We start from the raw sequence: 24,281 nt of genomic DNA, 5'->3' as shown, positions 1-24,281 counted from the left end.
GAGCCACAACTACTGAGCCTGTGTGCCACAACTACTGAAGCCCATGCACATAGAGCCTGTGTCCTGCAACAAGAGAAGCCACTGCAATGAGAAGCTCATGCACCACAACGAAGAGGAGCCTTCACTTGCCACAACTAGAGAAAGCCCGCGCACAAAAATGAAGACCCAACACAAACAAAACTAAATCTATTAATTAATTTTTTTAAAAAAATAAAAGAAAACATGACGACCCCAAACCTATGGGATGCAGCAAAAGCAGGTATAAGAGGGAAGTTTATAGTAATTCAATCTCACCTCAAGAAACAAGAAAAATCTCAAATAAAAAATCTAACCTTACATCTAAAACAACTAGATAAAGAAGAATGAAGGAAACCTAGGGTCAGGAGAAGGAAAGAATTCATAAAGATCAGAGCAGAAATAAATGAAATAGAAATGAAGAAAATAGCAAAGATCAATAAACTAAAAGTTGGTTCTCTGAGAAGATAAAAAAATGGATAAACTGTTAGCAAGACTCACCAAAAAAACAACAACAAAAAAAAGGGAGAGGACACAAATGAATAAACTTAGAAATGAAAAAGGAGAAATCAGAACGGACACCACAGAAATACAAAGGATTATAATAGGCTACTACAAACAGTTATATGCCAATAAAGTGGACAACCACGAAGAAATGGACAAATTCTTGGAAAAGTACAATTTTCCAAGACTGAACCAAGAAGAATTAGAAAATATAAACAAACCTATCACAACTAATAAAATTGAAACTGTAATTAAAAATCTTCCAACAGGCTGAAGAGAAGATGGCAGAAGAGTAAGACGCGGAGATCACCTTCCTCCCCACAGATACATCAGAAATACATCTACACGTGTAACTGCTCCTATAGAACACCCACTGAACGCTGGCAGAAGACCTCAGACCTCCCAAAAGGCAAGAAACTCCCCACGTACCTGGGTAGGGCATAACAAAAAAGAAATAACAGAGACAAAAGAATAAGGATGGGACCTGCACCAGTGGGAGGGAGTTGGGAAGGAGGAAAGGTTTCCACATACTAGGAAGGCCCTTCGAGGGTGGAGACTGCGGGTGGTGGAGGGGGAAGCTTCGGAGCCGCGGAGGAGAGCGCAGCAACAGAGGTGCGGAGGGCAAGCAGAGAGATTCCCGCATGGAGGATCGGTGCCGACCAGCGCTCACCAGCCTGAGAGACTTGTCTGCTCACCCGCTGGGGCAGGCGGGGGCTGGGATCTGAGGCTCGGGCTTTGGTTGGATCGCAGGGAGAGGACTGGGGTTGACGGTGTGAACACAGACTGAAGGGGGCTAGTGCACCACGGCTAGCCGGGAGGGAGTCCGGGAAAATGTCTGGAGCTGCCGAAGAGGCAAGAGACTTTTTCTTCCCTCTTTGTTTCCCGGTGCACGAGAAGAAGGGATTAAGAGCGCCGCTTAAAGGAGCTCCAGAGACGGGCGTGAGCTGCGGCTATCAGCACAGACCCCAGAGACGGGCCTGGGACGCTAAGGCTGCTGCTGCCACCACCAAAAAGCCTGTGTGCGAGCACAGGTCACCATCCACACCTCCCCTCCTGGGAGCCTGTGCAGCCCACCACAGCCAGGGTCCCGCGATCCAGGGACAACTTCCGCGGGAGAACACACAGAGCACATCAGGCTGGTGCAACGTCATGCTGGCCTCTGCCGCCGCAGGCTCGCTCCGCATTCCATACCCTTCCTCCCCCCGGCCTGAGTGAGCCAGAGCCCCCGAATCAGCTGCTCCTTTAACCCCGTCCAGTCTGAGCGAAGAAGAGACGCTCTCAGGCGACCTACACGCAGAGGTGGGGCCAAATCCACAGTTGAACCCTCGGAGCTGTGCGAACAAAGAAGAGAAAGGGAAATTTCTCCCAGCAGCCTCAGAAGCAGCGGATTAAAGCTTCACAATCAACTTGATGCACCCTGCATCTGTGGAATACCTGAATAGACAATGAATCATCCCAAATTGAGGAGGTGGACTTTGGGAACAAGATGTATTATTTTTTTCCCCTTTTCCTCTTTTTGTGCATGTGTATGTGTATGCTTCTGTGTGAGATTTTGTCTGTAGAGCTTTGCTTTCACCATTTGTCCTAGGGTTCTGTCCATACGTTTTTGGTTTTGGTTTTTTTTTTACTTTATAAATTTTTTTTCTTAATAATTATTTTTTATTTTAATAACTTATTTTATTTTATCTTACTTTATTTTATTTTATTTTATCCTCTTTCTTTCTATTTTATCTCCCTATTATTCTGAGCCGTGTGGATGAAAGGCTTTCGGTGCTCCAGCCAGGAGTAAGTGCTGTGCCTCTGAGGTGGGAGAGCCAACTTCAGGACACTGGTCCACAAGAGACCTCCCAGTTCCATGTAATATCAAACAGCGAAAATATCCCAGAGATATCCATCTCAACACCAAAACCCAGCTTCACTCAACGACCAGCAAGCTACAGTGCTGGACACCCTATGCCAAACAACTAGCAAGACAGGAACACAGCCCCATCCATTAGCAGAGAATCTGCCTAAAATAATAATAAGTCCACAGACACCCCAAAACACACCACCAGACGTGGACCTGCCCACCAGAAAGACAAGAGCCAGCCTCATCCACCAGAACACAGGCACTAGTCCCCTCCACCAGGAAGCCTACACAACCCACTGAAACAACCTTAGCCACTGGGGACAGACACCAAAAACAACGGGAACTATGAACGTGCAGCCTGTGAAAAGGAGACCCCAAAAACACAGTAACATAAGCAAAATGAGAAGACAGAAAAACACACAGCAGATGAAGGAGCAAGGTAAGAACCCACCAGACCTAACAAATGAAGAGGAAATAGACAGTCTACCGGAAAAGAATTCAGAATAATGATAGTAGAGATGATCCAAAGTCTTGGAAATACAATAGAGAAAATGCAAGAAACATTTAACAAGGACCTAGAAGAACTAAAGAGGAAACAAGCAATGATTAACAACACAATAAATGAAATTAAAAATACTCTAGAAGGGATCAATAGCAGAATAACTGAGGCAGAAGAACGGATAAGTGACCTGGAAGAGAGAGTAGTGGAAGTCACTACTGCAGGGCAGAATAAAGAAAAAGTAATGAAAAGAACTGAGGACAGTCTCAGAGACCTCTGGGACAACATAAAAAGCATCAACATTCGTATTATAGGGGTCCCAGAAGAAGAAGAGAAAAAGAAAGGGACTGAGAAAATATTTGAAGGGATTATAGTCAAAAACTTCCCTAATATGGGAAAGGAAATAGTTAATCAAGTCCTGGAAGCACAGAGAGTCCTATACAGGATAAATCCAAGGAGAAACACGCCAAGACACATACTAATCAAACTATCAAAAATTAAATACAAAGAAGACATATTAAAAGCAGCAAGAGAAAAACAACAAATAACACACAAGGGAATCCCCATAAGGTTAACAGCTGACCTTTCAGCAGAAACTCTGCAAGCCAGAAGGGAGTGGCAGGACATATTCAAAGTGATGAAGGAGAAAAACCTACAACCAAGAATACTCTACCCAGCAAGGATCTCATTCAGATTTGATGGAGAAATTAAAACCTTTACAGACAAGCAAAAGCTGAGAGAGTTCATCACCACCAAACCAGCTTTACAACAAAGGCTAAAGGAACTTCTCTAGGCAAGAAACACAAGAGAAGGAAAACACCTACAATAACAAACCCAAAACAACTAAGAAAATGGGAATAGGAACATACATATCGATAATTACCTTAAATGTAAATGGATTAAATGCTCCCACCAAAAGACACAGACTGGCTGAATGGATACAAAAACAAGACACAAATATATGCTGTCTACAAGAGACCCACCTCAGACCTAGGGACACATATAGACTGAAAGTGAGGGGATAGAAAAACATATTCCATGCAAATGGAAATCAAAAGAAAGCTGGAGTAGCAATTCTCATATCAGACAAAATAGACTTTAAAATAAAGACTATTACAAGAGGCAAAGAAGGACACTACATAATGATCAAGGGATCGATCCAAGAAGAAGATATAAAAATTGTAAATATTTATGCACCCAACATAGGAGCACCTCAACACATAAGGCAAATGCTAACAGCCATAAAAGGGGAAATCGACAGTAACACAATCACAGTAGGTGACTTTAACACCCCACTTTCACCAATGGACAGATCATCCAAAATGAAAATAAACAAGGAAACACAAGCTTTAAATGATACATTAAACAAGATGGACTTAATTGATATTTATAGGACATTCCACCCAAAAACAACAGAATACACATTTTTCTCAAGTGCTCATGGAACATTCTCCAGGATAGATCATATCTTGGGTCACAAATCAAGCCTTGGTAAATTTAAGAAAATTGAAATCATATTAAGCATCATTTCCAACCACAACGCTATGAGACTAGATATCAATTACAGGAAAAGATCTGTAAAAAATACAAACACATGGAGGCTACACAATACACTACTTAATAACCAACTGATCACTGAAGAAATCAAAGGGGAAATCAAAAAATACCTAGAAACAAATGACAATGGAGACACAACGACCCAAAACCTATGGGATACAGCAAAAGCAGTTCTAAGAGGGAAGTTTATAGCAATACACTCATACCTTAAGAAACAGGGAACATATCAAATAAACAACCTAACCTTGCACCTAAGGCAATTAGAGAAAGAACCAAAAAACCCCAAAGTTAGCAGAAGGAAAGAAATTATAAAGGTCAAATCAGAAATAAATGAAAAAGAAATGAAGGAAATGATAGCAAAGATCAATAACACTAAAAGCTGGTCCTTTGAGAATATAAAAAAAACTGATAAACAATTAGCCAGACTCATCAAGAAAAAAAGGGAAAAGACTCAAATCAATAGAATTAGAAATGAAAAGGATAAGTAACAACTGACAACGCAGAAATACAAAGGATCATGAGAGATTACTACAAGCAACTTTATGCCAATAAAATGGACAACCTGGAAGAAATGGACAGATTCTTAGAAATGCACAACCTGGCGAGACTGAACCAGGAAGAAATAGAAAATATGAACAGACCAATCACAAGCACTGAAATTGAAACTGTCATTAAAAATCTTCAAACAAACAAAAGCCCAGGACCAGATGGCTTCACAGGCGAATTCTATCAAACATTTAGAGAAGAGCTAACACCTATCCTTCTCAAACTCTTCCAAAATATAGCAGAGGGTGGAACACTCCTAAATTCATTCTACGAGGCCACCATCACCCTGATACCAAAACCAGACAAAGATGTCACAAAGAAAGAAAACTACAGGCCAATATCACTGATGAACATAGATGCAAAAATCTGCAACAAAATACTAGCAAACAGAATCCAACAGCAAATTAAAAGGATCATACACCATGATCAAGTGGGGTTTATTCCAGGCATGCAAGGATTCTTCAATATATGCAAATCAATCAACGTGATACACCATATTGACAAATTGAAAGAGAAAAACCATATGATCATCTCAATAGATGCAGAGAAAGCTTTTGACAAAATTCAACATCCATTTATGATAAAAACCCTGCAGAAAATAGGCATAGAGGGAACTTTCCTCAACATAATAAAGGCCATATATGACAAACCCACAGCCAACATCGTCCTCAATGGTGAAAAACTGAAAGCAGTTGCACTAAGATCAGGAACAAGACAAGGCTGCCCACTCTCACCACTATTATTCAACATAGTTTTGGAAGTTTTAGCCACAGCAATCAGAGAAGAAACAGAAAAAAAAAAAAGGAATTCAAATTGGAAAAGAAGAAGTAAAGCTGTCACTGTTTGCAGATGACACAGTACTATACATAGCGAATCCTCAAGAAGCTACCAGAAAACTACTAGAGCTAATCAATGAATTTGGTAAAGTTTCAGGATACAAAATTAATGCACAGAAATCTCTTGCATTCCTATACACTAATGATGAAAACTCTGAAAGTGAAATTAAGAAAACACTTCCATTTACCATTGCAACAAAAAGAATAAAATATCTAGGAATAAACCTACCTAAGGAGACAAAAGACCTGTATGCAGAAAATTATAAGACACTGATGAAAGAAATTAAAGATCATACAAATAGATGGAGAGATACACCATGTTCTTGGATTGGAAGAATCAATTTTGTGAAAATGACTCTACTACCCAAAGCAATCTACAGATTCAGTGCAATCCTTATCAAACTACCACTGGCATTTTTCACAGAAGTAGAACAAAAAATTTCACAATTTCTATGGAAACACAAAAGACCCCGAATAGCCAAAGCAACCTTGAGAATGAAAAATGGAGCTGGAGGAATCAGACTCCCTGTCTTCAGACTATACTACAAAGCTACAGTAATCAAGACAGTATGGTACTGGCACAAAAACAGAAATATAGATCAATGGAACAGGATAGGAAGCCCACAGATAAATCCACGCACATATGGTCACCTTATCTTTGATAAAGGAGGCAAGAATATACAATGGAGAAAAGGCAGCCTCTTCAATAAGTGGTGCTGGGAAAACTGGACAGGTACATGTAAAAGTATGAAATTAGAACCCTCCCTAACACCATACACAAAAATAAACTCAAAATGGATTAAAGACCTAAATGTAAGGCCAGACACTATCAAACTCTTAGAGGAAAACACAGGCAGAACACTCTATGACATAAATCACAGCAAGATCCTTTTTGACCCAGCTCCTAGAGAAATGGAAATAAAAACAAAAATAAACAAATGGGACCTAATGAAACTTAACAGCTTTTGCACAGCAAAGGAAACCATAAACAAGATGAAAAGACAACCCTCAGAATGGGAGAAAATGTTTGCAAATGAAGCAACTGACAAGGGATTAATCTCCAAAATTTACAAGCAGCTCATGGAGCTCAATAACAAAAAAACAAACAACCCAATCCAAAAATGGGCAGAAGACCTAAATAGACATTTCTACAAAGAAGATATACAGATTGCCAACAAACACATGAAAGAATGCTCAACATCATTAATCATTAGAGAAATGAAAATCAAAACTACAATGAGATATCATCTCACACCAGTCAGAATGGCCATCATCGAAAAATCTAGAAACAATAAATGCTGGAGAGGGTGTGGAGAAAAGGGAACCCTCTTGCACTTTTGGTGGGAATGTAAATTGATACAGCCACTATGGAGTACAGTATGGAGGTTCTTTAAAAAACTAAAAATAGAACTACCATACGACCCAGCAATCCCACTACTGGGCATATACCATGAGAAAACCATAATTCTAAAAGAGTCATGTACCAAAATGTTCATTGCAGCTCTATTTACAATAGCCAGGACATGGAAGCAACCTAAGTGTCTATCAACAGATGAATAGATACAGAAGATGTGGCACATATATACAATGGAATATTACTCAGCCATAAAAAGAAACGAAATGGAGTTATTTGTAGTGAGGTGTATGGACCTAGAATCTGTCATACAGAGTGAAGTAAGTCAGAAAGGGAAAAATAAATACCATACGCTAACACCTATATATGGAATCTAAGGGGGACAAAAAAGAGGTCATGAAGAACCTAGGGGTAAGACGGGAACAAAGACACAGACCTACTAGAGAATGGACTTGAGGATATGGGGAGGGGGAAGGGTAAGCTCTGACAAAGTGAGAGAGTGGCATGGACATATATACACTACCAAACATAAAATAGATAGCTAGTGAGAAGCAGCCCCATAGCACAGGGAGATCAGTTCGGTGGTTTGTGACCACCTAGAGGGGTGGGATAGGGAGGGTGGGAGGGAGGGAGATGTAAGAGGGAAGAGATACAGAAACATATGTATATGTATAACTGATTCACTTTGTTATAAAGCAGAAACTAACACACCATTGTAAAGCAATTATACTCCAATAAAGATGTTAAAAAAAAAAATCTTCCAACAAACAAAAGTCCAGGACCAGAGGGATTCACAGGCGAATTCTATCAAACATTTAGACAAAAGCTAACACCTACTATTCCAAAAAATTGCAGAGGAAGGAACACTCCCAAACTCCTCCTATGAGGCCACCATCACCCTGATACCAAAACCAGACAAGATGCAACAAAAAAAGAAAATTACAGACCAATCTCACTGATGAATATAGATGCAAAAATCCTGAACAAAATCCTAGGAAACAGAATCCAACAGCACATTAAAAGGATCATACACCATGATCAAGTGGGATTTTTCCCAAGGATGCAAGGATTCTTCAATATATGCAAAATAGTCAATGTGATACACCATATTAACAAATTAAAGAATAAAAACCGTATGATCATCTCAATAGATGCAGAAAAAGCTTTTGACAAAATTCAACACCCATTTACAATAAAAAACTCTCCAGAAAGTGGGCATAGAGGGTATCTACCTCAACATAATAAAGGCCATATGTGACAAACCCACAGCAAACATCATTCTCAATGGTGAGAAACTGAAAGCAGTTCCACTAAGATCAGTAACAAGACAAGGATATCCACTTTTGCCACTCTTATTCAACATAGTTTTGGAAGTCCTAGCCATGGCAATCAGAAAAGAAAAAGAAATAAAAGGAATACAGATTGGAAAAGAAGAAGTAAAACTGTCTACTATTTGCAGATGACATAATACTATACATAGAGAATCCTAAAGATGCCACCAGAAAACTACTAGAGCTAATCAATGAATTTGGTAAAGTTTCAGGATACAAAATTAATGCACAGAAATCTCTTGCATTCCTATACACTAATGATGAAAAATCTGAAAGTGAAATTAAGAAAACACTCCCATTTACCATAGCAGCAAAAAGAATAAAATATCTAGGAATAAACCTACCTAAGGAGACAAAAGACCTGTATGCAGAAAATTATAAGACAATGATGAAAGAAATTAAAGATCATACAAATAGATTGAGAGATATACCATGTTCTTGGATTGGAAGAATCAACATTGTGAAAATGACTCTACTACCCAAAGCAATCTACAGATTCAATGCAATCCCTATCAGACTACCACTGGCATTCTTCACAGAACTAGAACAAAAAATTTCACAATTTGTATGGAAACACAAAAGACCCCAAATAGCCAAAGCAATCTTGAGAACGAAAAATGGAGCTGGAGGAATCAGGCTCCCTGACTTCAGACTATACTACAAAGCTACAGTAATCAAGACAGTATGATACTGGCACAAAAGCAGAAATATAGGTCAAAGGAACAGGATAGAAAGCCCAGAGATAAACCTACACACCTATGGTCAACTAATCTCTGACAAAGGAGGCAAGGATATACAATGGAGAAAAGACAGTCTCTTTACTAAGTGGTGCTGGGAAAACTGAACAGCTACATGTAAAAGAATGAAACTAGAACATTCTCCAACACCATATACAAAAATAAACTCAAAATGTATTAAAGTCCTAAATATAAGACCGGATAGTATAAAACTTCTAGAGGATAACATAGGCAGAACACTCTTTGACATAAATCACAGCAATATTTTTATGGATCAATCTCCCAAAGTAAAGGAAATAAAAGCAAAAGTACACAAATGGGACCTAATTAAACTTAAAAGCTTTTGCACCACAAAGGAAACCATCAACAAAACGAAAAGACAACATACTGAATGGGAGAAAGTATTTGCAAATGATATGACTGATAAGGAATTAATATTCAACATATATAAACAGCTCATACAACTCAACATCAAAAGAAAAAACAACTCCATTTAAAAATGGGCAGAAGAACTGAATAGACATTTCTCCAAAGAGGAAATGCAGATGACCAACAGGCACATGAAAAGATGCTCAGCATCACTAATCATCAGTGAAAATCCAAACCACAATGAGATATCATCTCACACCTGTCAGAATGGCTTTCATCAAAAAGAACACAAATAACAAATGCTGGTGAGGATGTTGGAGAAAAGGGAACCCTCATACACTGTTGGTGGGAACGTAAATTGGTGCAGTCACTGTGGAAAACAGGATGGAGGTTTCTTAAAAAGCTAAAAATAGAAATACCATATGCCCCAGCAATTCCACTCCTGGGTACATATCCAAAAAGAAACCAAAAATGCTAGTTCAAAAAGATACATGGATCTCAATGTTCACAGTAGCATTATTTACAATTGCCAAGATATGGCAAGTCCATCAACAGATGAATGCCTAAAAAAGATGTGAGATTATATATATATATATAATCTCACATATACACACACATATATATATACACAATGGAATACCATTCAGCCATTAAAAAGAATGAAATTTTGCCATTTTCAGCAACTTGGATGGACTTGGAGGGCATTAGGCTAAGGGAAATAAGTCAGACAGAGAAAGACAAATACTGTATGATATCACTTGTGTTTGGAATCTAAAAAATACAGTGAACTAGTGAATATAACAAAAAAAAAAGCAGACTCACAGATATGGAGAACAAACTAGTGGTTACCAGTGGGGAGGGGCAGGGAGGGGCATTATAGGGGTGGGGAATGGGAGGTACAAATTATTGGTTGTAAGATAGGTTTAAGGATGTAAGATAGGTATAAATTTTTTTAATTATAAATAAATAAACAAACAAATAAAAAAACACCTTCCCCTCAGAACAAATAAAAAAATAAAAAATGAAAAGCACCTTCCCCTCAAAAAAAACATCTACCTGAGTCTCCAGCCTGCTGGCCTGCCCTACAGATTTCAGACTCAAGACTGCAACTTAAACTCTTTATTTCCAGCCTGCCTTAAATACAGATTTTGGACTTGCCAACACACTACAATTGAGTGAGCCAATTCCTTGAAATAAAAATAAAGCTTAAATAAAGACTTCTAAATTTATTTATTTATTTATTTACAGATATGTATACCTCTCTCCTATTGGTTCTGTTTCTCTGGAAAACCTGACTGTTACAGCCCTGCAGATCAAAGAGCTAGATGGCCCACTTCCCAGCTGACCACCTTTGTTAATAAGGACGTGTCAATATTGTAAACAGAATGCACATTGGTAAAACATCATCCCATTTTACAAACAAAAAAAAACCCAAGACAAATAAAAGTCCCTCAATTTAGGTCAATGAAGGTGCTCCAAGAAAGGAAAATGCACCTAATATATTCTTACCCCTAAACATCCAAGGTATATTAACTATAAATATAGATGGTCACCCTCATCCCTGTTGATGCCTCTCAGAAGCATTCCTCCTAGGAGAAAGGTACTCACACCTGCCTTAACAGACCAGGCTCCCTAGAATGTGTGAAAACCCTCCCCAGTCATCTATTGCAAAAGGCTGGAACTCTGGGACTGAGACATATACTCTAACCATCAGTGACACTCGAAGGTACACAGTCCTTCATGCTTTTGTGCATTTATTCATTTCTTCATTTGTTGATTCATACTTTCACTATCTCCAGCTACCACAGGTAAAAAATGAAATTATAAAACACTAGTCAACAGAGGAATAAATCAAAGATACTGGGGACCCAGAGGAGGAGGTAAATGGGATTTTTGCAAACAATCCTCATGTGGGTCAGAGTTATTATCACTATTTTACACTTCTGGGGAAACGAAGCATCAGAGAGATTAAGTGACTAACCCACAGAGGACAGAGGAAGGGAGAACTGGTAGAAGCCCAATAGATAAGGCATGGAGAACACTAAAGTGGGGAGAGCCAGCCTCACTTCCTAATTTTTTTCCTGGGACACTTGGGATTTTTTGCTTCCTCCATCCTTCCTTTCCTCCAAGGAATCATTGTCAAGGGAAATCCTCCTTTCTTCACAGTCTTCTCCAGAGACTGACTCTTGCCCCAGGAGAAAGGAAATGGAAAATGGCTCTGTGCCATCTTATTTGTAAGCTGGAAGGTTGATATCCTAGCAGGAGTTGCCTCAGCCTCCTTAATCGGGATTGGAGTCATGCAACCCTGCCAGGCCTCTCAAGTTGATTACATGTCACTTCCTCAGAGCTGACTGGCCTATTTTGATTCTGTTTTAGGAAATCTCCCTCATCTGCATTTGCTGCTCCGTTTGGGGGTCCGGTTAGCCAAGTTTACACCTAGAATTTTCTCATATTTCTTTTCATTACCACAGAATATCCCTACGGAACTTCTTCCCCACTCCTCCCAGTTCCACATCCCACAATGGGTAATCAGATCTCAGGGGCTGGAGGAGATGGTAACCTTATATGTCACCTCTACTAGGAGGTACAAAGAATTTGTGAAGTAATGAGAAACACTGGTTCTTGGAGTTAGAAGACCTAGATTGTAAGGGTGGGATTTTGGGCACTAATAAAGGAAGGGAAGAGATTCCCCTTGGTACTGGGTGGACTCTACTAGAGAGGGGTTGCTTATTCTCCAGGGAGGTTAAAGCAATGCTAGCTGAGTTCCCACTGACCACCTTAATTCTCCCTTTGCATTCCCAGAGCTGAGTGAATTGGAATTAGCATTGTCACCAGCACATTCCCAAATGGCATTCTCAACTCTAATGTTTTTTTAGTAAGCCATACTGGAAATGTGTACATTGGGCCTGGTCTAGAAGGAATAGCCACATGAAGAGTGTCCACTGGGCCTGGGTAGAATATTAGCCAGGGGTTCAGATCAGCCAATCTACCTGCTCTTTTCACAATCCAGCCATCAGGAATTGCCTCATTAATGCTCAAATGGAGTCTTCCTGGGACTCTTGCTTTCCTGCAGCATAATGTCCTGCAGGCTGAATGGTCATCAAGTCCATTCCCTATTCTTGAACACTTGGCTGACCCACATTTCTCCCTTGCATCTAAGTGGGGGCATGAGCTTAGACACGAGTGCTGTGCTTGACTCCTAAAATGTCTACATAATCCTCCACAAAAGGAATCCCTTTTTTCTTTGGGCAGGTGGATGTAGACAATCTAGAAGAGGTCTCCAGGGCCCTGGAGAATTCCAGGGCTGTAGGAAATAGTGGAGCCACACATTGTGGCTTTGTCCAATATCCTGCTTCCCAGCTTATTTACTTTCCTGAAGAAAATAAAAAGAAACAAAAGAATATCTCTTCGGGGCAGAAGCAAACACAGCTGCAAAGCAAACAGCAACACCAAGGGTCCCCAGAGCAGTAGGCTGCTTGCCAGGCTTCAACGAGGAATATCATTCCACTGGTGGCCATCCCCAGCCTCTACCATTTCTACTATGATGAGAAATATAGTCACTAACTTCCAACTCCATTAATTTTAGGCAAGTATTAGCATAAATAATCAAATAATGGGCCTCTCGTTCCCTGTAGCTTCTGTTGACATAGGAATGAGGCTGCAAAGATTAATTACCAAGTACATATCTCCTTTCTGCTTATCTTTTCAATATCTTTTCCCCACATACTCAGCAATACCTTTTCCCCACATACTCCGTAACCCACAACCACTGAGATGTAGCCAGCACCAAACTCTACTGTCCTCATGGTGGAAGAGGGTAGCACTGAGCCCTCACCCCTTTACCCAGTACCCCTGTTGACCATAGTAGGCATCTAGGGTGACTGGCACTATTAGGGGGATTGGGAGGCTTAAGTTTGGGGTCAGTCAGGGTTGTGGGTCAGATTGTAGCCAGAGGTAGGGTCAGGCCATTGTAAGCTTAAAGGTCAGGCCAGAGGTAGAGATCCATTTGCAGCTGAAGAATAGAAAGGATGTCCATGTTCTTCATAGGAACTGATCCCAGGAAGTGGCAGCATTAGCCAAGTTTTCCAGTGACATACATGAATTTACACCCTTTCAGCCTCCACTGCTATTCTGAGGCAGGGAAGAATTGGAAAACAGTTCCTTTGCATTTGGATTTTCTTTGAGAATTTAATTGAAAAGAGTCTCCAGGACCCAGATACCAAACCCAAAGAAAACTTTTTGTCCATGGGAAAGATCTCCTCTTAACTCTTCTGGGTAGCACTTTCTACAATTTGAATGTAAGCCCCAGGATGGCAGGGATTTTACTTTATACAACATCATATCCCCAGTGCCAGGAAAAGTTCTAAGCATATAGCTAGTGCTTAGTTAATTTGTGTTGAATGAATGAATAAAAGTTGTCCAGGCTTGGTGGGGTAGGAATGAACTGTGGGTTGACTGGCTGGCCCCCACAAACAGGATATCTGTCAGGAATGCCTGCATTCTCTCCCACTCAACACCCTGACTGAAAGAAACAACCATCCTGCACCATTTCCATGAGAGTCCAAATCTCCTCAAACCTCTCATGACCTCTTGTAGGGTTCCTTTAAACCTCCTCTTTAAGGGCTAAAGTCCCAGTTTACCAGTCTAGGAGTTAACTTCTCAGTTGTGGGATAAACCTTTCCTTTTTCTTTACTCTCACTCTAAAGGGATCTCATAAAGGAGAGGAGATAAACACAGGTGCTTAGTTTTCCTTCTTAAACTAGAAGCCGTGCTGCTGGGTCACAAAGAAACCAAGGGCCAGCCAGGTCTCCAGGGCTCACAGGTCCAGCAATTTGATCCCTTCCCAGATTTGAGCATAATAAACTGGTAGAGAAAACTCACAGTTTCACACCTCCTGCCTTTCCCTGTTTCTTCCCCCTAGAGCTCTAGAACCTCCAAAGCCCTCTTGTAGACCTAGATCTGAGATGTGGTAAAGCTGCCCCATCTCCTTCCAGGCACACTATCCCACAATTTCTCCTCACCCTGCTGGCAAGTATACCTCCAGCCAGCCTTATGCTGGTTCTCTAGACCAGAATCAGGCACAGATCTCTATGTGACACCTGTCAGGTAGCCCCCTACCACCCCAGGGCCAGCTTAGATTTAACTTTGTCTCCTATTCCCAATCATCCTTGAAAACTGACCAAGCCCAGAATCAGATGTACTCCACGAGGGTTATCCCTGTCTTACACTGTGAGATGGCAGCCAGTCACAGACACAGAGCCTGCCATCTGACACTCCCATGTGAGAAGCTCCTGGCCTGTCCTTCCAGAGCCCTCTGCCCCTCCCCTTCAGAGAGGAAGCCCAAACCCACAGTTCTGCTTTAGATCAGCTGCCAAATAATCCTCATAAGACACCTTGCTTTCATTTCAACTCTTCACAGTAAGCTCCCAAAGACCCAAGTAAAAGATGGAAGATGTAATGGGAAGCTGAAGGCCTTGGAAGAGCTGTTTCTAAGCTATGACTGTAACAGCTTTGGCTTCCTAGGCTGGGGAGGGGATGGGGAGGGGCGGTTACCCGTCTCTCCCATTTCTCCCATTTTTCTGCTCTTCTCCAAAGCACCTCTCATCTAGGACTCTCATACATCCTGAGATGTCATTCACAGCTAGTGGGCACTGAGGCCATGAGTTCTCTGCCCCCTCCCAGATACCTCTCTAAACAGGTCCTCATCTCCCTGGCATGGCTCAAGACTTCCTCATCCTGCACTTAATTGGTGGCATTATTCTCCCTGCAATTCCCCCCTCCCCTGCCACCCAGAGTGTCCAACATAGCTTGACACATGACAACAGCCTGGTTAGTATTTTTATGTTGGCCAAAGGAATGGTCTCTTTTTGTTTCTCCCTACCCAGTTTTGTTAGTCAACAAGAGGCTCCTCAAACCCACCCCTCCACCTGTGGCCCGGGTTCATACCAGCTCCACATTCCCTCTGTCCTCTGTCCTACCTGTTCAAATCCTGCCCTGCGTAGTCCCACTCAGCTAACAAATGCAGGCACTGCTCTGGGGCCCTAACAGATATTAATTCATTAAATCTTCACGCCGGTAGGTAGACACTACTCTTATCTTCATTTTACAGATGAGAAACTAAGACACAAAGAGGTCAAACAGCTAACATAGGGTGGAGCCTAGATTTGGAGCCAGACTGTCTGCCCCACCTCCTTTAACCATCCCGCCAAGTGGCCTTTCCCACCCTCCAGCACTTAAACCCTCCCTCCCTAGAACGAGGCCACTTATTTAGTGTAGCAATGGGAAGTTTTATTTCGACATCCGATACGGAGTAAAGTAACAGTGCAGAAGTTGGTGTATGCAGACCGATGTGTCCTGGGCAGGGTCTGAAGGCTGTAACCATGTAAGTAGTCTCTTGTTCCTTCGCCCATCACAGGCCCGCAAAGCTTCCGACACCCTCTGGAGCTCTCCACGCCACGGCACTGGACAGAGGTGTTTGAGACCCTCCTTTGTCCAGTCCCCTGAGAGAAGGAAGGAGGTGCAGCAGATCCATCCGGGCTCTCCCTGGAGGAGACCCGCCGCGGCATGGCGCGGTCCAGTCAGCAGGCTGCAGATCCCAGGAGCTTGCTGCTCTCTGGCGGCGGGAGCTGGGAGTCCGGGGACCCGGGAATCGCACCTTCTACACTCGGCGCGCCCAAGGGCACCCGCAGTGACCGAGACGCTGGGGAAAGGGCGGGAGGGAGACTTAGCTGAGTGGTAAGAGGGAGGAGGCCGGGGAGGGGCGCGGGAGGTGGAAGGGAGCGGACCGCGAGGGGAGAGGGCGGGCGTGAGCACCCGCGGCGCGGCGGGGGTGGCTTTCACGGGGTCGGAGCGCGAGCCAGCGCCACCGCCCCTTGGGACCCCGGAACGCCAGCTCGCCCAGAGCGCAGATCCCCTTCTTCCGGCAAGTGTGGCGCCGGGTCCCTCGGTGCCGGCGCCCCCTCCTCATCCCCGGCGCTGCCCTTCCTCCGTCCCGGCCCCGCGCCCAGTAGCTAGCGCCTCAGTGGTCGCCGCCCGCACCACCCGGCCCTGAGCCGCCGATTTGCCCGCTCGCCTGGGCACGCTGCGAGAGCGGCGCGCGTCGCCAGCCCCGGCTCTTCGGTCCCACTCCGCGGCCGCCCGCTCCGCTCGCGGGCAGCAGTGCTCCACGTCACAGGAACTGAGGCAGGACCCCGACAGGACCAGCGCGCGGGGCTGGTGCCGGAGCCCCCAGCCCTACCAGTCGCTCGTCCTGCGCCCAGGCCCGGCCCCCGACGGCCGCGCGTTGAGATGGCTTTCCGCTATCTCCTGAACGTCAGTTTCGAGGGACCCTGCTCCGACAGCAGCGCCGGGAGCTCCAGCGCGGGCGGTGGCGGGGGTGGCGCGGGCGGCGCGGCTGCCTCGGAGGGCCGGGCGGTGGACGGCGTGCGGGTGACCGCAGGCGGTGGCAGCGGCGGCGGCGTGGTGGGCGCGGGCAGCGGCGAGGACAACCGGAGCTCCACTGGGGAGCCCGGGGGCACCGGCGCCGGCGGCGAGGTGAACGGCACGGCGGCCGTCGGGGGGCTGGTGGTGAGTGCGCAGGGCGTGGGCGTGGGCGTCTTCCTGGCCGCCTTCATCCTCATGGCCGTGGCGGGCAACCTGATGGTCATCCTCTCCGTGGCCTGCAACCGCCACCTGCAGACGGTCACAAACTATTTCATTGTGAACCTGGCCGTGGCCGACCTGCTGCTGAGCGCCACGGTGCTCCCCTTCTCGGCCACCATGGAGGTTCTGGGCTTCTGGGCCTTCGGCCGGGCCTTCTGCGACGTGTGGGCCGCCGTGGATGTGCTGTGCTGCACGGCCTCCATCCTCAGCCTCTGCACAATCTCGGTGGACCGGTATGTGGGCGTGCGCCACTCGCTCAAGTACCCAGCCATCATGACCGAGCGCAAGGCGGCCGCCATCCTGGCGCTGCTCTGGGCTGTAGCCCTCGTGGTGTCTGTGGGGCCGCTGCTGGGCTGGAAGGAGCCGGTGCCCCCTGACGAGCGCTTCTGTGGCATCACGGAGGAGGCGGGATACGCTGTTTTCTCCTCCCTGTGCTCTTTCTACCTGCCTATGGCCATCATTGTGGTCATGTACTGCCGCGTGTATGTGGTAGCGCGAAGCACCACGCGCAGCCTGGAGGCGGGAGTCAAGCGCGAGCGGGGCAAGGCCTCAGAGGTGGTGCTGCGCATCCACTGTCGCGGCGCAAGCACTGGCTCAGACGGAGCCCACGGTGGGATGCGCAGCGCCAAGGGCCACACCTTCCGCAGCTCACTGTCGGTGCGTCTGCTCAAGTTCTCCCGTGAGAAGAAGGCAGCCAAGACGCTGGCCATCGTCGTGGGCGTCTTCGTGCTCTGCTGGTTCCCCTTTTTCTTCGTCCTGCCACTGGGTGAGTGACCCCTCTCCCACCAGCCCCTTCTCTTCCTCCCTGAGCCTGTGACCATCCCTTCCTGGCACCCAGACTTGGATGGCCCTTCCCAATGGAGGGTGACTGTCCACCTGAGCATGGAAGGTTTACTTAGTAACCTGCCTGGTCTCTTTGACACGTGCACGTGCTGCTTTGTGGGAGACAAATAGGCTCTTCATGCTTGCAGGATTTGTTTTATGAGCTTCTAACTTTTCTGGCCTTCCCCCTTCTTCACTGCCATTACAAGCCCTGGGCTTGTTTTACACTCCCAACTCCACTAAATATAAAAGGTCAGTGGAAATCTGTGTGGGCATCTGCTCCCTTAGTATGTGGCGAGCAGTGTATGTGCTTGTCTACATATCTCCCTCCCTCCACCACCAGGGCCTACATTCATTCATGGGCAGCAATCCCTGGCCAGTCTACGTGAACATCAGCAGACACCAGAAGCCACCTGCTTTCTCTCAGTTTGGAAGCTGGGCCCCCCTGGGAGGCCCTCCCCAGCTGGTATCTGTGAATGCCATGGGCTCTCATTTCTGAAATCTCCTCTTGTTGGGGGGGGGTCTGTGTGGGGGTGAGAAAGAAAGGAAAAGGGCATCTTATCAAATGGAAAGTTAATATTGTTCATTGCAGTTTCTTAAATTACAGAGTCCTAGCACTTCTGGAGAACTTTGCTATTTCTTTCACAGGCTTTCCTCTAGTCCTGGGAGGTGGGCAGCTGTTCTCAGGACCTTCCTCCCATGCCTTGAGGCCCCTCCTGGAAGCCTTGGGGCTCAGTCAGCACAGGGAGAAGAAAGGGAACAGCATCTATGGGGTTGCATTTGCCCTGAGTCACTTCACCCACAGGTGCAACCAGCCAGCCCAAGCCAGGACCTCCCATGTACCTGTAATCACCCGCATTGAACAGATGATAACATTTCGCCATATTTGCCTCAGATCACTTCCTCTCTCTCTTTTCAGATAAACAGAACAACTAAGTTCCCTCCTCCTGTCCCTTCCTCATTTTCTCCCTCTCTCCACAGAGGTAAATCTGGTGTTTATCACTCCCACACACATGTTTATACTCTTACTACAAACACCTGAATCCATAATAATAAATAGTATTGTTTTGTGTGTCCTTTGGACTTATATAAATTGCACCAGCTGTGCACATACATCTTCAGTTTGCCCTTTTCACCCAATGTTTTGTCGTTGAGATTTATCCGTTCTGGTTATTTTAGCAACAGTATAGTATTCTGTTTGAGAGTATGCCATGGTGTGTTGACGCAGTCTCCTGCTGTGTTCAGTTTTTCTAATTTTTCACTGTTACAATCAACACTGCAAAAGGCTACTGTTTTTTGAGGTCGAGATCACGTCTCCCTCTTCCAAAAAGTCATCCCTAAATCTCCATGGCCTCTGCCCTTGCTGGCAGACACTGCTCTTCCTCAACCCCTCATCTCTGCTGCTCCTCACACCTCATATGGGAACCCTGGGGCTATCCTTGCCTCTCCCTTCCTGCCGGTCTGCACTGTGCCCAGCTTCCCATGGCACCTCACCAAGTTCTAGAACAAAGCCCAGGGCCACAATGGAGCTGAATTTAGTGGAATCTGGCAATAATGAGCAAGCAGGACAGAGGCCAAGCAGGGAAACAGAATATTCTGATCTGCCATGATGTGGCTTGTAGGGCAGGACAGCAGAGAGAACAGGAGGACAGAGCCTGTGGTACAAGCAGGAGTGGCCTGAGGGTTGTGCAGGAAGAAGGGGGGCCAGGAGCAACCCCCCCCCCCAGGAGCTCTGGAGCCAGGCCTGGGAGGAGGGAGGCATCTTTGGAGGAACAGGGAACATTCTGAGCAGCAACTTTTGGGGGTGAATGTGGAATCCAAGGGGCTGGCATATTTTGGTAGGAGGTGCCAGTATGTGCTTGGGGGAAGAGGATGTTGGGAACTTAGATAAGGGGACCAAGGATGGATATGGTTGCAGAAGCAGGAGTGTGGGGAACAGTCTCCCAGAAAGAGGATGGATGGACAAAGAGAAGAGACGGGCTGGGGAAGGAGCCCTGGGGAGTACCCACTTTGAAAGAACCCAGAAGGAGGCAGAGAAGGGGGCAGACAGGAGAAGGTGGTACCTCCCTCCTTGCAGGCCCTGGTTCCCACACCAGGTGTGAGGAGCAGCAAACGTGGGAGGATTGAGAAAAAGCACTGTGTGCCAGCAAGGGCCACAGGCCATGGAAATGAAGGTGCCAAGTAAGGCCACAACCTGGGGTTGTTAAGCAGACCCAGGGTGCCCTTCACCCACATCTCCACACACAAAGCCAAGTGGAAGCAGGAGCCTCAGCCACAGCAGTGACATGGCCAGTGAGCAGCCCCAATAGCCCAGAGGATATCGAAAGCTCTAGGAAGTGGGCCCAGGGTCCCAGGGGTACACTGGCACAGGGGGCCGTGAACAGCCATCTATCACTTGAAATGTTTTAGTCAAGCCAGAGCTGCAGCAGAGAGAGATACAGACAAGGTATGCTCACCTGTGGGGCCATTGGGGCCCAAGTTGCTGGGCAGGAAAGAATGGGACACAAGCACAGGGCACCTAAAATCCTGAGGGGCTCAGAGAGGGACTAGGGGTCATCCCCCACACCTCCATTTCCCTGTCTGTGACTCGATCTAGGCAGTGACTACATTGGTGAATATATATGTAAAGTCATCAGTCTGTACTCTTAAAATGTACACACTTTATAAACTTGACTGTCAGTATCTTATGCCTTAATGAGAGAGAGAGAGGGAGAGAAGGAGGGAGGAGGCAGGAGGAGGCTGCCATCTGAGGAATTGGTGTCCAGGCTGGAAAGCACACTTTGGCAGCCAGGTGTGGAGGGTAGATTCAGCATTTGCATCTCAGAGTGCTGGCCAAGTGCCGAAGGACCCATCTCCACAGGCTCCCTGAGGTGGCGCAGGGTCCACAGACTCAGGGAGAGAGGCAGGGGGTGCACTGCAGCAAGTTCTCAGGAATGGCATTACTGTTCCCTGGCCCAAAAGCCTGAAGAAGAGGCTGGCATTACATCTCCTATCTGTGCCTTCGTGGCACCTGGCACATAGTAGATGCTTGGTCAGTGTGTGTATAGAAGGAAGAAGTGGCAGAACCTTTTCACATCCTTCTGTGCCGAGGATCTGGTTGACAAAGCACAGCCCTCTATCTTTATTATTATTATTATTCCTGTGGTAAGAACACAACATGAGATCTACCCTTTTAACAAATTTTTAAGCATGCAGTATTGTTAACTCTAGGCACAAGGTTGTACAGCAGATCTGTAGAATTTATTCATCTTGCTTAACTAAAACTTTATGCCTATTGATTAGCAACTCCCCATTTCCCCCTCCCCTCAGCCCCTGGCACCCACCATTCCACTCTTTCTTTGAATTTGACTATTTTAGATACCTCATGGAAGTGGAGTCATGCAGTCCTTCTGTGACTGGCTTATTTCACTTAGTATAACAGCCTCTGTGTAAGCAGAGACCCCCTTTACTCGCAATGCATTGGGGGTGACCCCCCTTTTATATGACCTTAAAAAGTTTTTAAACATAACAGCTAACATTTATTGAGTGATTATTATGAACAAGCAATGAGCTAGGGGTTTTATTTTCCGTTTTTAAAAATCATGGATAGTTTCAAACACATAAGTAGACAGAACGGTATGATGGCCCCAGCTTCAACAAGTATCAACCCAAGGCTGATCTTCATTCATTTCAACCCCCCGCCCACTTTCCACCACTGCTTATTATTTTGAAGAAAATCCCAGACACCATATCAGTTCATCTGTAAATTCTTCAATGTATATTTCTAGAAGAACTTTAAAAAAATAACCAAAATCCATGATAACACATAAAAATAGTTGTTTAATAGTACCAAATATCTTAGTGTTCAAATGTTGCTGATTTCCTCACAAAATTTTCGTTTATTTGTTTGAATCAGGGTCCAAAAGAAAGTACATACATTGCATGCACTTGATTTGTCTCCTCAGTTTCTTTGATTAATAAGATTCCCCTACCCCCACCTTTTCCCTTTCAGCTTATTTGGTGAAGAAACCAGATTGTTTGTCCCCAAGGAGTTGCCCACATTTTGGAGTTTGCGTCCCTATTAGTGCCATTTAATGTGTCCCCTGTTCCCTGTACTTCCTGTAAACTGGCTTGATCAGATTCAAGTTCAGTGTTTGGGACAAGATTTCTTTTCTTTTGTGATGTTAAGATTGATCAGGGGTTCAGATGCAGTCAGCCTGATTCATTCATTATAAAATGTTCCATCAGCCTTTCACCTGCTAGTTTTAGCAGCCATTGACCATGGCCTGGACCCATTATATCACTGGGACTGAAAGTGGTGATATCCAAATTCTATCATTCCTTCTGCATTTGTAGACTAAAATTCTAAAAAGAATTCACCACTAGCTATTTGGTCACTTGAAATAGAGTCCATACAGGAAAATCAGGAGAGCTGCTCGATGCTCTCTCCTTTATCAAAAGAAGAGTCAATTTCCTAGCAATCTTTCCAAAGGGGACCAATAGGTTTTTTAGTACCATGTTAAAAGTGATTTTTAAATCTGTCACACATTATAGACATCACTGTTTTGGGGTTGGCCAATGGGTGCCCTTGGCCCTAGAGTCCTGTTACTTCCTGCCTGGGTCAGAGATCAGAGGTCAAACTGAAGCCAGGGTTAAGGGTCAGTTGGCAGCCATGCTTTAAGCTTTAAATCTTACCAAATGCCTCAGCACCTGCTTACCTCCCCCCAGGCTCAGTTCCAGGCTCACTTCTGCCCCAGATCCTGGCCATGAGGGCCCTGAGCATTGCCATAGGACATGACCACTTCCTGCGTGGCTTGGTCCTCCCAGACCGCCAGAGCCCTTGAGCCTACTCCTCATGGGAAAGTCTCTGAGTTCCTGAGCCCACCTCTGACCCCACCTGAACCCTGCCCCATCCTGCTTCATGAGCTATATGCCCACCAAAAAGTTCTCCTTGAATGCTAGAGGATTTGCCTGCCCTCCTTTGCAGATGGTGACCCTGCAGAACATTGGCCTGGGCCCCTGAGAGCCAGCATTGGGACCTAGTGGTCAGTGTCCCAGCAACTCAGTGCTGGGACTCCTGGACAGAGTGACCACTGTCTGGGAACTTCTCTCCTCTGGCAAAAGCACTGATCTGCTCCAACTCATGAGCCATTTGTCAGTGTGGTCTGAGAACTGAAAGGTTCATGCTCAGATCAGGGTCATGTTCAGTCGAGCACAAGGGCCATTTGGCAGGGACTTCAGCCTTGGGCACGCAGAGCTTGGGGTGTGACCACTCCAAGGCCACAGATCAGGGAATAAGTTAAGAAGTGACAACAAGAGTGGAAAAGAGAGGGAGAGAGGGAAGGTGGAGAGAGAGAGAGGGGAGAAGGGGAGGGAGAAGAGCTGAAGGGGAATGGGTGGGGTCCAGTGTAGGACACTGAACAGGTCTGTGACTCATCTCCCTGCCTTGGGCCCCACCAGGCAGCCTCTGTGGCTCTAGGAACTGCCCCTCCCTGCCAATCCGCACAGCTGCAGAAGGATGTCCAGGGCCAGACCAGTAGTTCTAGGCCAGCCCCACAGAGCTCAAGGATCCTGAGGCAAACACGGGGCACAGAGGGACTTCTGATCTATTCCTTGTCTATCTCAAGCCAGAGGACCCACCAGTTACCTCTCACCATGGAAGATTGGCAATGCAAGGAATTCAAGAGATTTGGCTTGGCACAGCTACCCCACAATAGCCTCAACTCCATGTCTTTATAATCCATCTGAGACCTGGACCCTATTCAGGTCACCTCTTCCTGACAGCCCTCCATGATTTTCTCTGCTTCAAAATGGCCTTATCTCTTACCATCTCTTCCTCCCCTTCTCTGTTCCAGCAGTCCTAACTTGGTTGTCCTTGAACTTGTGCAGTACCCTGCTGCCTCAGGGCCTTTGCACATGCCCTCTCCTCTGTCTGGAATTCTCTTTCTTCAGGTAGATGCATGACTCACTCCCTCAGAGGGTCTTCAGGTCTCAGCTCAAGTGTGCCTTATGAGGGAGGCCGACCCTTTAAAATATTGCAAAGAGGTCCGCTGCTTCCCAGCCTCTCTTGGGGAAGGCGCAATTGAGTTCTAGAGTCAGAAGCACTGAGTGAGCAGCTGAAAGAACTAGGAGAGAGAAAGGGAGTCTAGGACTGGGAATTCCATCTCTGCTAGCCCTGTTAGCAGGGAAAGACCTGAATATGGTACATGGTATTTTTAATCCCTCTATTTCTTTCTGGCTAG

General features: G+C 45.5%; 2 protein-coding genes across 2 annotated transcripts in view; one reads left to right on the top strand and one right to left on the bottom strand.

Annotated features, from left to right (window-relative positions):
• The window catches only part of SMOX (spermine oxidase), a 126,955-nt gene that overhangs the window by 30,982 nt on the left and 71,692 nt on the right, over nucleotides 1-24,281 (bottom strand). The gene's annotated exons all lie outside the window — the stretch shown is intronic.
• ADRA1D (adrenoceptor alpha 1D) overlaps nucleotides 5,026-24,281 on the top strand; it is a 33,831-nt gene continuing 14,575 nt past the window's right edge. Inside the window, exon 1 of the mRNA XM_082431903.1 lies at nucleotides 5,026-18,004. Within this exon, the coding sequence (XP_082288029.1) occupies nucleotides 16,885-18,004 (1,120 nt within the window). The 5' untranslated portion in view covers nucleotides 5,026-16,884. The remainder of the gene's footprint in view (nucleotides 18,005-24,281) is intronic.

Source organism: Balaenoptera physalus (assembly GCF_965194825.1).
Source record: "Balaenoptera physalus genome assembly, chromosome: 16".
Lineage (NCBI taxonomy): Eukaryota > Metazoa > Chordata > Mammalia > Artiodactyla > Balaenopteridae > Balaenoptera > Balaenoptera physalus.
Note: the sequence above shows the minus strand (reverse complement) of the source record. Positions and strands in the feature narration are given on the sequence as shown.